This window comes from Conger conger, chromosome 2 (genome assembly GCF_963514075.1).
Source record: "Conger conger chromosome 2, fConCon1.1, whole genome shotgun sequence".
Classification (NCBI taxonomy): Eukaryota; Metazoa; Chordata; class Actinopteri; order Anguilliformes; family Congridae; genus Conger; species Conger conger.
In genome coordinates, this window is record NC_083761.1 from 64111171 (window position 1) to 64125765 (window position 14595).

The following is a 14595-nucleotide window of genomic DNA, read 5'->3' on the forward strand; positions in this document are numbered from 1 at the left end:
AAGCTACAGCTTAAAAAATAAGTAAAAATAAAGATATGTATTAACTGCAATATAAATTATGCAGTGAGATATTCTCATGGGGCTCTACCGTTCAGTGGAAGTCTATTTATTTAGTTTGTGTATTCAGTTGTAATATTACTAGTGTGTTAACTGATCATTTTTAGAAACAAATTGGAATGTGTATCCATGGAATGATGTCAACTAAAAACGATATTGCAGGTTTTTTTAGACCTAGTCATTGATGAAGTGCTGACACATTTCAGAATACTTTTTCTATATTTAGTACAAAACACAAAGTTGCAGTGAGGTGAAAAAAAATCTGTCAGTATCAAAGAATCTCTTTGTTGCCTCTCTAGAAGGAGGTTCTGTTTTGGAGTCCAGCCTGGATCCTCTCTGCGTGGAGTTTGCATATTCTCCTCGTGTTTGTGTGGATTTCCTCTGTGTAGGCCAGGGACTGCAGGTGAAAATTAGCCTTTTTCAGAAGTGTTATTAATGTGCATTGTCCCTGTCAAATAAAGTCATAAATTATATGACATACCAACTCAATAATTCAGGAATATTCCAGTTTTCAACTGAAGTATTTCAACAATTGGGACACAGTAGATGATAATGCAAATACAAACAAAAATGGACTTGATCGTAATGTAGTTTTGTATGATAGCATAGCATGCTTGCAAACAGATGGTAGACCTTGTGATACATTTAAAAACAGATTATCATGAACATAGCTCTTCCGGGGCTCTTGCGTGAGCCAGATGATTCAGTACTGATTAAAAAATAAATCAACCACACCTACATCTGTGTAGCACTATTTGTCAGTTTAGGCAATATTTTTTTATTACATTTTGTAGTATGACCTTTTGCTTAGCCCTCTTGTTGTCTTCATGGTTTGCATGCACCTCATGCCCTGAGGGTCAAACATTCACTGCTCCCCTCTTGATAAAGCCTGCTGTTAAACTCAGGAGAGGGTAATTTTTTAACACTGAGGACAATAGGGTGCTTAAGAAGGCAATTGGCCTATCACCTTGGTGGATTGTTCTAAAGGAGATGGGAATCAAAAGGACAAACTGCTACTTGTAGTGGAATTGCCATTCCCCCAATGAGAATGATAAATGTGGCAATTGTGTGTAATACTCAAACGATATCAACACAACATACACTATTTGTCTCATCCCCCTTCAGGCCATAATACAAAAGGAAACCGTTTCATTAGTTGTGCTGTCTTTGAAGCCGTTTAAGTGTTTTCTTTCTTTCTTTGCAGCATTCGGACAAGCTTTAAAACTTGAAATCGCAGAACGCGTATCTTGCATTCCATAGAAAAACCACATTTTCAATCACTAGTTGTTTTACAGTACAGCTATTGTGACAATATTTTGGGGGGAATTGAAAGATGAAAGTTTCAGAAAGAATTTGTAAGGTTGTGAAACTTGTTGAAAATGGAGGCCTATTTCATTTCACGCCTTGAAATGCTTGAACCAGTGGAGCCTACATTACAGTAATTGTGCTTAAGTTGTTTTGTTGTTTATTATGTGTCTGTTGTTTTCAAACAAGAAAACACAAGAACATTGAAATTATTTGAAATACAGTACCAGCACTTGGTAATGTCTTTGCCCACATACTTAGAAAAAAATTAAATAAAGAAATCATGCTTTGTTTTAGCTGGAGTAATTTCAATAATTAGAATGAGCTGTCTCCTGTTAAAATGGCAAACTATTGCATGGCATTGCATGGCATGAAAAGTTACTGTTGTGCTGTTGCAGTGTTCATTAGGACATGTAACAATAACTGAAATGCAATGCCTAATTGTAACACTATTTCCTTGGAAATGTGACAGTATCTTCCTATGTGGTGTGCCAAGAGCAACCTTGACATAATATCCCCTTCTATTTGTTCCTCATTGACATTAGGTTGTGGTGCCAGTCCTGGCCAATAACAGTAACCACTGTGAATGGCCGCATGTTGTGTCACAAGACATAAAGCAACACGTCCATTCTCTGAAGACCAATGTGTTTGTGGTGGCTGGACAAGTCAAAGGCAAGACTCTCCTCCCGCTGCCTGCAGGATCAGAGAGAGTGGAGCAAGCAGCTCTGGAGAGGGACAAGAGGTAACAAAGAAGTGCCATTGTCTTATATTCTGCTGAAATATTTATTTATTTTGTTGATGTGCTTGGGAATGTGTGCTCTGTCTTTCTCACCTTGGCAACAAGATCAGGCTTGGGTAGAACAGATCACTGTTTGAAATGAAATAAATGTGTGACTGATTTGCCAAGATATGTATATCAAGATGTACAATTAATTTAATGCAGCCAGTGTTGGAGTACATTTGCAGGATGCAGCATCTCCTTTATTCTATGATTTGATTCAAGCCAATGCCTATCTAATTTAAATCATTCAGTGGAGACATAGTGGACAAAAGCATCATCCACTCCATTGAGTCTGTCGTGATTGAGTGGAGCCACCAGATTCGTGAGGTACTGAAGAAGGATTCATCTGAGCCACTGCTGGAAGGAAAGAGCCCAGTCCCCCATGTGGAACTGCTCTTTTGGAAAAACAGGTCGGCATGTTGTGTGGTCTTGGGTATTCTTTATTAATTTCGTATTCAATATAATCTGTAACAATTGAGTTATCAGCCTGCTTTATTAATATTTTTCTGCCATAACCAGAAACCCAGACAAATATTTTTCAGATCACATGTTTATGAGGCTGGCATTTTGTGGTTTGTTTTTGAAATTATTTCAGGTACGCTGACTTAGAATGCATTTACGGGCAGTTCAACTCAACAAAAGTTGGCAAAATGTCAGAGCTTTTGGAAAAAATGGAGAGCAGCTATTACCCTGCATTTCAAAACATGTTCCATGATGTCCTGGCAGGTATGCGTTGCAATGCATGCATGTAATGTTAAAACAAGCATGTTTAATGTGTCTAGGTTTTTTTACTTTGTTGGTAAAGTCTTGGTAAAAGATATGTGACACATCAAGTGACCCCTCTGAGCGAGAACGTATAGGTGAATGTGATGATTCAGTATGAGTGAGGAGGAATTCACCCTTAAAGACAGGGGTTGTCCAAGACACGTGTGTACAGTATGCTCCATGCTCTCTGTGATGTTGAGAATTCTTTTTTTTTCTTGATTTACACTCCACAATTTTATATTTGTAATCAAACAATTCACGTGTGGTTAAAGTGCGCATTGCTAACTTTTATTTAAGAGTGATTCTATACACTTTGGTTTCACCATGTAGTAAATATGGTCCCCCTATTTCATGCCACCATTACGTTTGGGACAAATGACTTCACAGGTGTTTCTGATTAGTCCGGTGTGTTTAATTGCTCCTTTAGTGCAGGCGTAAAAGATCATTCAGTATCTAGTCTTGTTTCTAGGCTTTTGATTGCCTTTGGAGTCGAATTTGTGTTGGTCAACATGAGGAAGTTGTGCCGCCACCAGAGTGGTGCCAATGAAAGTCAAAGAAGCCATTATGAGGCTGAGAAAGAAAAAAAGCTCTCAGAGACATAGGCCAATCCTTTGGCTTACCAAAATGGTTTTGGAATGGAACTGTTTGGAACATCATTTTGAAGAGCTCAGTAATTACGAAGGGCCAGGTTGGCTACTGAAGACTTCAACAGCTGATGACAGAATAATTCTCACCATAATGAAGAAATAAAAACCAAAACACCTGTCCAACAGATCAGAAATAGGCAGGTGTGGATGTGTTAGTGACTACTGTTCACAGAAGACTTCACAAACAGAACAACAGATACAAACCAGTAGTTTGATGCAAAAACAGGATGGCCAGGTTACAGTCCTAAAAGAGCCTGCAGAGTACTGGAAAAGGTCTGTTCCACAGGTGAGACCAAGATTCACTAGTTATCTGCTCACGTTCAAGTAAGTGCCTCCAAACTCACTGGATGGCACTTCATCTCAAACCCGACCCCAAACATACTAGTAAAGCCAAAAACTTGGAAAAGTCACATTCACCTGATCTGAAGCCAAATTGAATTTGCGTTTCATATGCTGAAGAGGAAACTAAAGGCCACCGTCTCTTGAACAAGCAGGAGCTGAAAATTGCTGCAGTACAAGGCTGGCAGAGACAGAGAATATATTCAACACCTGGTCTGAGGGACGATGTATAAAAAGTGCTGTCATTTCCGCATGGTGAAACCCAAGTGTATAAACATACCCTTTAATAAAAGCTAAGAATCTGCACTTTAAGCACATTGCATTGTGATTAAGTCTAAAATTGTGGAGTACACCCAGCCAAATCAAGCATGGAGCATACTACATATAATTGAATTTAATATTCTGAAACTGTTAGCCACTATCAACTTTGGTAACATGTGGTTTGTTGTTTATTATAAATATTAACTCCTAAGTGCCATGATTTCAAGCTCTGAGGTGACAAAATGTAGCTCTGAATTAAAAGCTCTGATTGGACAGTGTTTTAGTCTAAGCTGTGTTGGCCACATATCATTTCTGTTCAGCACTGGAAGAGGCCAAAGACATCAACATCTACCTAAAGCCCCTCCAACGACTCTTTGAAAACCTGGAAACTGTGGAGTTTAACGAAGTCAAGAGTCAGATTGGTCCCTTAATGCATAGTGTGTGTCTGACCTGGGCAAACTCCAAATACTATAACACCCCTGCCAGAATCATTGTACTGCTACAGGAGATTTGCAACCTCCTCATACAGCAGGTAATTTGCATATGCACTGTACTCTATTTTCAAACTAAACTTCCACTCAGTAAATAATTCATCCCACAGTCCTAACTTTTAAGTAGATGTTAGTTATATTCAGAGGTGAAGCGCTCCTCTGTTTATAGAGTTTGAAAGGACAGAGACCTTGTTTCATGGTTATTAATTGAAGACCTCCCTTATTCACTTTGCATCTTAATACCGCATACTTTTTAAAATGTATGCAGAATGAGGAATGGTTTTTCCTTCATAGAATAATTAGCTCCTGAATATCTAAAAAATCATCCAGTAACCCAGTTTGTCATATTAACTCTTAACCCTCTGTATTTATTAACTTCCTTTTATTATGGGTGGAAATGCTTGTATTGCACATATTGCATTCAAACTTTATAAAATAAATTAGATTTGGCACCGTGCAGTAGAGCCCCTTTGGATTAAAGCATCTTTATTTTAATTGTGATTTATCTGATATTTTAGTCTCTTAACTTTCCTTTCATTTTGAACTGCAGCACCCACACTTTATAACAATGCACAGATAACAATACTCTAATTTGTTAGGCCCGAGCATATCTGAACCCAGAAGATATCCTTAAAGGGGAAATTGAGGAGAGCCTGGCAAAGGTCCAGGCAACCCTGGAGGTTCTGAATCACTTCAGGCACACCTACGACGAGGTGAAGGGAAATCTCAGTCAATACCAGAAGAACGGGCAGGAGCCGAGGACATGGGACTTCTCCTCCACCATGGTGTTCGCTGGAATGGACTGCTTCACTGAAAGAGTGCAGAGCATTGAGGCAAGCCGGCGAATATAACCAGAGAATGATTAGGCCTTTCATTCTGTTTTTTTCTGTGAATTGAAATTATACAATGCAGCAAATTGTGAATGTACATTAGATTGAGGAACTGCAGTTATAAATATCTAGGTCATCGTTTTTAGAGTCAGCTTTCTCATCTGCATTTCAGGCATCCCTCAGCATGAGGTCAGTAGAGGCTTTTCTGATCACACGTGTTAGAGAATTATCACATTACAGCTCCCCAGTTATCCATGTTGACAACTCAGTTGCTACTTAAGCATGATTGACTACAGTGTTCCCCCACTGTTGCATGCTGTGTTCAGTGTAGTTATTATGCTACTGCCATGCACATCTGTTTCCATAGGGTTGTTGTTTTTTCAATCAGTGGAAGGTAGCTTGCACACAAAAGTGCAGTAATACCAACTGCATAAAAAAGGCTATTCAAACAGTATCTGTCATTTACAATTCTTTGTGTAAACTGCTCATATGAAGAGAGACATCTTTCTGCACTAAGTTGGTTGGAACAGATACGTATTGTCTTGCTTTCTGCTGAAGATGCTTTTGTCTCAGAATTCCCCCAGTGCCATTGCAGTATTTGCAATTGCAAATAATCTGTATATGATTCCAGAACAGTTCTTGTAAAATCCTGGAACCTAGTCCAGAGGGAGTCAAGGCAAATCTGCATACTTGTGGTGGTCAAAAAACCTTAATGGCCTGAATTAATTTGTGCTGTGATTGAAAGACTGTTCAGAGTGCTTTTGGGTTGTAATATGTTGCCAGCTTCTCTGATAGTTTTGGCTTGCTGTCCCAGCACAGTGCCTGCTGTGCCAGTGTTTGGTAATCATTTTTCAGTCGTTTAATCATATAGCATGTTTCATGTGTTCTGATGTCTTCACTCAAACCAGCAGATCATTTCTGTGAAGCTGTTTCTCTGTTCTGTAATTAACATGAATTGTGCCCCTAAACTCTTGCCATGCTACAATTCCCTGAGCTGTGCCAGCACAGCAATATTTGGAGAGATACCCGTCTCCAGATCCACAAATCTGGAAAAGAAATGGAGCTATTGGGAGTGGTACAGCACGGCAGAATACCAAGTGCCCAATCTTGTTTTGTGTGCCTCAGTTTTATTGGAAGACCATGCTCTGTTCTTCAGAAGTGCTACATAGTGCAACTTCCTACTTGGACAATGCTTAAAAACCTTGTCAACAACTCCTGTGAGTTTGCAAACTTGAAAATGCAACTCACTGGTGCCACAGTGTGGGCAGCAGAGGTTAATTGGGCTGCAATTGGCAATCCTTTGAGGGTTTCCTCATATGCTTTCAACACGTGCCTTGCATTATCCAAAATGAATGCAGACACATTGTTGAAACCAAATTCAAAGTCCAACAGATATTTCTTGATGCTGGCTGCAACTGAAAGGTAATTTATAGCAGCAAGGTATACGCTCTGAGAAAGGACAAGCCCATTTTCAAATCTGATGGAATTGTTTTTACTTGTAAAACAAATGTAATGCACAAAACATGATTGTCTGTGGCATCTTTTGAGTTGTCCAACCACAGACATGCTGTCAGCTGGCTTGACCAGTTACAATAGGTATAGAACAGATTTATTCAGAAAAGATAAACACAAATAATTTCTCATAGTTACAGACCCTCCGTGTCTCTTCTCTATCTGCCCCACTGTAGAATCTGCTTCTGACAGCACTGGATATGATGAAGCTGGAGAAAATTGAGTTTGGAGGAATTCGTGGAAAGATGCTTAGTCAGCAGGTGCTGTGCATGTATGAGGAGTTTCTGGAAACTTTCAAAGTTTTTACAGAGAAGTCCTACGACAGCCTGGACACCACTAACGAGGTATGTAGTGCACCATGAGATCATTTTTGTTGTATGTTTTGTGCGGCATATTTCATATTAGAGACAAATAACTTAAAATGTAGATGCATTTTTTCACATTGCTGCTCTGTTGATGTTGAGTTTATATTTTTTGTGGCCCTGCTAGGAATTCAAGACTGATGTCTGTGAGTTTAAGTGCAAAGTGGAAGACATGGATCGGCGTCTGGGTGCAATCTTTTGCCAGGCTTTTGACGATGCTTCAGGGTTAGAGCATGCATTCAAAGTGAGTGCCAGACCACTTATAATGACAACAGGATACATACATGTATAATTATGTGCATACATACATGTACACAAGCACACAAACATGCAGAGTTTTTCAATTCTGGTATCTCTTCCTTAAGTCGTTATCTCTAAGTGAATGGTAAACCAATGCCAACGTGATAACAGCAATTCCATGCCCTTTGTATTCCTGGCAGCTGCTGGACATGTTTGGAAGCCTTCTCGCTCGTCCCCTGATTGCTGCTGATGCTGAGGACCGATATCCTCTCCTCGTCAGCATGTTTGACAGGGACCTGGACTGCTGCAAACTGCTGTACAACAGACATGTGCAAAGAGAAGAAGAGCTAGGTGAGAAAATTCCAATATTCCACACTATGCCTGTTACATACTACGTGTTTCATACTACATAAGGATGGAAACATACCATAACATTTAGTATTGTTAACATTTCTACAGAGCTAAGCGTCCTGAATGTCAGGAAACTGACTGTTCATGATTACCATGCCACCATTTTTATCTATATTAATTTACATGCCTATGATTCACTTTAATTTGTGATGTTTGGTTTACTACAGTGACTACATTTGGTTTGGCTTACTACATTAATACCAGATTTACTGCCATTGAGGATGACTCATTTTTGTTATTGAGAATTATGTTTCTCAAACAAGGGCATTCTTTGATAAAACATTTAATTTCCAAAATGTTATGAGGTTATAAGTAATAAACTGTAAAACACCTCAGGGGACAGTATATACACTCACTGAGCACTTTATTAGGAATACTGGGAAGAGCCTCCCTTTTCTCTCAAAACAGCCTCAATTCTTCTTGGCATGGATTCCACAAGCTGTTGAAAGCATTCTTCTGTTCCATGTTGACATGATTGTATCACGCAATTTCTGCAGATTTGTCACCTGCACATTCATGCTGCAAATCTCCTGTTCTACCACATCCCAAAGGTGTTCTATTGGATTCAGATTCGGTGACTGAAAAGGCCACTGAAGAGTTTGAGATTACTTTTGCTTTGTGACTTGTTGCATTATCATTAGAAGATGTGTACAGTGTGGACATGAAGGGATACACATGGGCAGCAACAATACTCAAATAGGCAGTGGTATTCAAACGATGATTGATTGGCATTAACAGCCCCAAAGTTTGCCAAGAAAACATTCCCCATACCATTACACCACTGTTGACACAGGGCAGGTTGGGTCCAGTTTTGTTGTTGTAGCCTATCCACCTCAAGGTTCGACATGTTGTGCATTCTGAGATGCTTTTCTGCTCCACCACAATTGTACAGAGTGATTGTCTGTTACTGTAGCCTTTCTGTCAGCACAAACCATTCTGGCCATTCTCTTCTGGAGACAGTTGTGTTTGAAAATCCCACAAGATCAGCTGTTACAGAAATACTGAAACCAGCCCATCTGTGAACATTAACTGAAGCTCCTGACCTGTATCTGCATGATTTTATGCATTGCACTGCTGCCACACGATTGGCTGATTAGATAATCACATGACTAAGTAGGTGTTCCTAATAAAGTGCTCAGTGAGTACATATTTTTGCTCCATAATGTTTGGGACAAAGTCACATTTTTCTTCTAATTAGTCAGGTGTGTTTAATTGCTTCTTTAGTGCAGGTGTAAGAGAGCTTTCAGTATTTGGTCTTGATTCTATACTTTTGATTGCCAACGTGAGGGCCAGAGTGGTACCAGTGAAAGTCAGGAAAGCCATTATGAGGCTGAGAAATGAGAAAAAAACAATTAGAGACATAGGCTAAACCTTTGGCTTGCCAAAATCAACTGCTTGGAACATCATTAAGAAGAAAGAGAGCACTGGTCAACTCAGTAATTGCAAAGGGCCTGGTAGGCTACTGAACACTTCTACTGTTGATGACAGAAGAATTCTCACTACAATGAATAAAAAAACCTAAATACCTGACCAACAAATCAGAAAAACTCTTCAGGAGGCAAGTGTGGATGTGTCAGCGATTACTGTCCACAGAAGACTTTGCAAACAGAACTACAGAAGCTGTAGTGCAAGATGCAAACAAGTCATTTGATGGAAAAACAGGACGGCCAGGTTACAGCTTACTAAGAAGTATCTAAAAGAGCCTGCATAATTCTCCTGATAGCAGCAGCTATTTATTCTGATTTGTATAGAGGCACCATAATGTACTTCTACTCACTTTCAAGCAAGTGCCTCTGGATGGCACTTTATCCAAATGATCATGAACATACTACTTAAGCCAAAAACTGGACAGTTTTGACCGGTCAAGTCATTCACCAGATCTAAATCCAAATTGAAGTTGCGTTTAATCTGCAGCAAGGCTAGCAGCCATACCACCATGCACCTTCCTGCTGCTGAATGGCTGAAGCTAAGCAGATGTGGGCTTGGTTAGTACTTGGATAGGAGACATTCTGGGAAAACTAAGTTGCTGCTGGAAGTTGTGTTGGTGGGCCAGTAGGTGGCGATCTTCCCTCTGGTCTAATAAATCCCAATGCCTCAGTGCAATGATGGGGAGACTGTGCTATAGGAGACATACAGTGCATCTGGAAAGTATTCACAGCGCTTCACTTTTCCCACATTTTGTTATGTTAAAGCCTTATTCCAAAATGGAATAAATTAATTTTTTTCCTCTAAATTCTACACACAACACCCCATAATGACAACGTGAAAGAAGTTTTTGCAAATTTATTAAAAATAAAAAACTAAGAAATCACATGTACATAAGTATTCACAGCCTTTGCTCAATACTTTGTTGATGCACCTTTGGCAGCAATTACAGCCTCAAGTCTTTTTGAATATGATGCCACAGGCTTGGCACACCTATCTTTGGGCAGTTTCGCCCATTCCTCTTTGCAGCACCTCTCAAGCTCCATCAGGTTGGATGGGGAGCGTCGGTGCACAGCCATTTTCAGATCTCTCCAGAGATGTTCAATCGGATTCAAGTCTGGGCTCTGGCTGGGCCACTCAAGGACATTCACAGAGTTGTCCTGAAGCCACTCCTTTGATATCTTGATGTGTGCTTAGGATCGTTGTCCTGCTGAAAGATGAACCGTCGCCCCAGTCTGAGGTCAAGAGCGCTCTAGAGCAGGTTTTCATCCAGGATGTCTCTGTACATTGCTGCATTCATCTTTCCCTCAATCCTGACTAGTCTCCCAGTTCCTGCCGCTGAAAAACATCCCCACAGCATGGTGCTGCCACCACCATGCTTCACTGTAGGGATGGTATTGGCCAGGTGATGAGCGGTGCCTGGTTTCCTCCAAACATGACGCCTGGCATTCACGCCAAAGAGTTCAATCTTTGTCTCATCAGACCAGAGAATTTTGTTTCTCATGGTCTGAGAGTCCTTCAGGTGCCTTTTGGCAAACTCCAGGTGGGCTGCCATGTGCCTTTTACTCAGGAATGGCTTCCGTCTGGCCACTCTACCATACAGGCCTGATTGGTGGATTGCTGCAGAGATGGTTGTCCTTCTGGAAGGTTCTCCTCTCTCCACAGAGGAACGCTGGAGCTCTGACAGAGTGACCATCGGGTTCTTGGTCACCTCCCTGACTAAGGCCCTTCTCCCCCGATTGCTCAGCTTAGACGGGCGGCCAGCTCTAGGAAGAGTCCTGGTGGTTCCAAACTTCTTCCATTTACGGATGATGGAGGCCACTGTGCTCATTGGGACCTTCAAAGTAGCAGAAATTTTTCTGTACCCTTCCCCAGATTTGTGCCTCGAGACAATCCTGTCTTGGAGGTCTACAGACAATTCCATTGACTTCATGCTTGGTTTGTGCTCCGACATGCACCGTCAACTGTGGGACCTTATATAGACAGGTGTGTGCCTTTCCAAATCATGTCCAATCAACTGAATTTACCACAGGTGGACTCCAATTAAGCTGTAGAAACATCTCAAGGTTGATCAGTGGAAACAGGATGTACCTGAGCTCAATGTTGAGCTTCATGGTAAAGGCTGTGAATACTAATGTGCATGTGATTCCTTAGTTTTTTATTTTGAATAAATTTGCAAAAATTTCAAAAGCACTTCTTTCATGTTGTCATTATGGCTAGAATGTTGAGGAAAAAAATGAATTTAATCAATTTTGGAATAAGGCTGTAACATAACAAAATGTGGAAAAAGTGAAGCGCTGTGAATACTTTCCGGATGCACTGTATTTTGGAGACATTAAACCAAGGCCCTTACTCACTGTAGTCAGATGAATACACTATTCACAAGGAGTGGGGGTTCCTTGGTGTCCTGGCTCTTTGAACCTGGAACTTAATAATCCCCTGATTTAATTGAAAAAAAAAAAAAAATCTCCCTCTCCCCCTCAGCTGATGTGTGATGAGCATTTTGATGGCTCAAAATGGCTGCCGTGGCATCACCCAGTGCTGCCACGGCAGTGGTGGTGGTTGAGGCAAGTTTCCCCCTCATCACTGGAAAGCTCTTTGAGTATGAGAGAAGCACTATATAAATGCAACTATCAATCTATCTGCTGAAGAGAAAACCTAAGACAACTGGCCCTGAAACAAAAAGGAGCTGAAGTACACGCCTGGGAGGGCATCACTAGACAATATACTCAGCATCTGGTGATGCCTATGAGTCACAGAGTCATTGTATGCACAGGATATGGGACAAATTACTATAAAATACCACCTTTATTTACAAAACATTAATATGTCCCAAATGTTATGGTGCCCTGAAATGGGGGGGACTATGTACTAAATGTGCTGTCATCTCTGCATACAAATATAAAAATACCCTTTATTAAAAGCTTTGAGCACATGTGCATTATTTGATTACATATCTAAAATTAAGGCAAAACAAGAAAACAATGTCTTTCGCCCATACATTATATAGCACACCATACAGTATTATAGTAAGGGATTATTTGTAGTGGATAAAGGATTCATTGGTATTTCCACTGTTCTGCTTTAGGATTAAGGTCAAATCTTGTTTTTAAATCTCAATTATAGAAACCAATACGAAACAGAAATATCAAATCGTTTACAACGTTGTTCAAGTTAAAGAAATGTTCCTGCATTCTAATAGCTATGTATGCATCTTCCCCCCAGGTTACACTCCTGTCAATAAGAATATGCCTGCTGTCGCCGGGGGATTGAGGTGGGCACAGCAAATGCAGGAGCGAATTCAAAAACCGTTTGGAAACTTCCGGAATATCACTCATCCGTGAGTTTTATTTTTTCTTTTGGGGGCGTTTATTTTCTTAAACTCACATTATAGACTGGTTTTTCACATTTTAAGCTGTGGTGGTTTTACCTTTTTTGGAATTAGTTGTATGGAGTCTGCTGATGGGAAGAGAATGATCAAGAAATTTGAAGAAATGATGGATATACTGGAAAGGTTAGTGATTTCACACGAGGCATCATATTAGAAACATGGTTTTATTTTGTGGACCCCATAATATTTCACCATTTCAGTTCCAAAAGTCCCAAGAGTGCTCAACCAAAGCCAAAACTTGGGTTTGAATTTGAGTGGAGCCTCTTCATATTGGGCTTGGGACTGAAAGGATTAAAATCATGACAAAATGATTTCATGAATTTAAAAGAGTTTAAAAACTGCAGTGTAGAAAGCACTCATACCTGAGGCTTGCTGTGGCCGGACACATTAGTGATTCATTCACTCATTAAAATTGGGTTCTTGTAGCTTTATACTTTCCACAGTCTCTGTCCTTCCTCCACCTCTCAGTGAATGGCCTTTGAAGAATGACCCTGGAAAACATATCTAATATATAAAGTTGGAAGACAAAGTATCCTATTGTGTGAAAATTGCTTTTGGAGCAGTGACTTTGTCTGTATTGGTGTGTTTGTGGTGCATGTGGGCAATCTCAAAGTGTATGATTTTTTTTTCCCCCTTCTTCTAGATGTGTATAAATATATAAATAAATGGAAACGGGAAGTAATGAGGAGGCTCATAAATGTGCAAAAATTAGGCCCCTTGTTAGAAGTGAGCATTTGCCGATCTAGTAAAAACACTCTAGTCAGGGCAATTAGGAGCAACTACAGTCATTACCTTTCAACAAAGAGGCGTATGATTTATTGCCATTACAGAGCCAACTGATTGCCGTAGCCCCTGTTCTGCTGCTGTGGAGAAATAAAGCTTAAGCCCAGATGGAGCAAAATCCAATACTGGTCCCTTTATATGACTTGTTGTAATCAGGTTATTTACAGATTGATATGGTAGTTCAGAGACCTGACATATTGTCTCTTCAGTGTCCTTGATTAGATTGAATGGGGCTGAGTGTATCTGTTTCTTTAATGTCTGTGAACGGCTGCTGCAGGGTTGCTTAGAATGCTCGTTCCTAAGAAGGCTGTCATTCTAGTGAAATTGGGCTCTCCACTGTGATAAATCCCTTCCTTTATTCCCTGTGCTCTTCTCCAGGAGGGTACTGCAAACCATCAAACTATTTCATAGCTGGTAGGGTGGCTGTAGTTTGTATTTGCAGTTTGTATGAATAAAAAAAGGTCAAGCTGTAAGGTTTCATTTAGATAATGTGAAGTGCTAGTGGCAATAATTCCTTTTCCGGTTTTGGTCAGGGCTCATTCCATGTCAAGTTTATATTGATACCCCATCTCAGATTTTTAATGACCCCTCAGAGTCTAGAAATTTATATAAACCATTTGGGATATAAATAAATAAATGACCATGCTTGAAAAAAAGAACTTGAAACCCCTCCCAAACAAGTGGCCAAAACCAGGCTTCTTTTTTCAATCTCATTTCCTGGTCATGCTGAGAGATGGTGCTCGCTAGTGCCACAGGGTCTAGTATAGACCATTCAGACTTGTTTTCAATGTAAAGTCAATGGTACAATTGCAGTCAAAATAAAAAGTCAATATATTTTTTCCTACATGTCTGCTGATTTATGCCATGTATTGGCATGTATTGTCCTAATCTCATGCGCTCAGCTTCCCTACTGCGCAGTCTCTGACTCTAAATTCAACAATATACAATATGGCACCATTAGAATTGAAAAAATAGAAAACTGGAGATATTTTAAT

The 14595-nt window shown here is 40.1% G+C and overlaps 1 protein-coding gene across 1 annotated transcript in view; it reads left to right on the forward strand.

Annotated features, from left to right (window-relative positions):
* The window catches only part of dnah9 (dynein, axonemal, heavy chain 9), a 124391-nt gene that overhangs the window by 2092 nt on the left and 107704 nt on the right, over window positions 1-14595 (forward strand). The window contains exons 2-11 of the mRNA XM_061223225.1: window positions 1908-2104; window positions 2395-2553; window positions 2739-2869; window positions 4476-4687; window positions 5246-5479; window positions 7165-7332; window positions 7478-7594; window positions 7791-7941; window positions 12652-12766; window positions 12872-12940. Coding sequence (XP_061079209.1) covers window positions 1908-2104; window positions 2395-2553; window positions 2739-2869; window positions 4476-4687; window positions 5246-5479; window positions 7165-7332; window positions 7478-7594; window positions 7791-7941; window positions 12652-12766; window positions 12872-12940 — 1553 coding nt within the window. The remainder of the gene's footprint in view (window positions 1-1907; window positions 2105-2394; window positions 2554-2738; window positions 2870-4475; window positions 4688-5245; window positions 5480-7164; window positions 7333-7477; window positions 7595-7790; window positions 7942-12651; window positions 12767-12871; window positions 12941-14595) is intronic.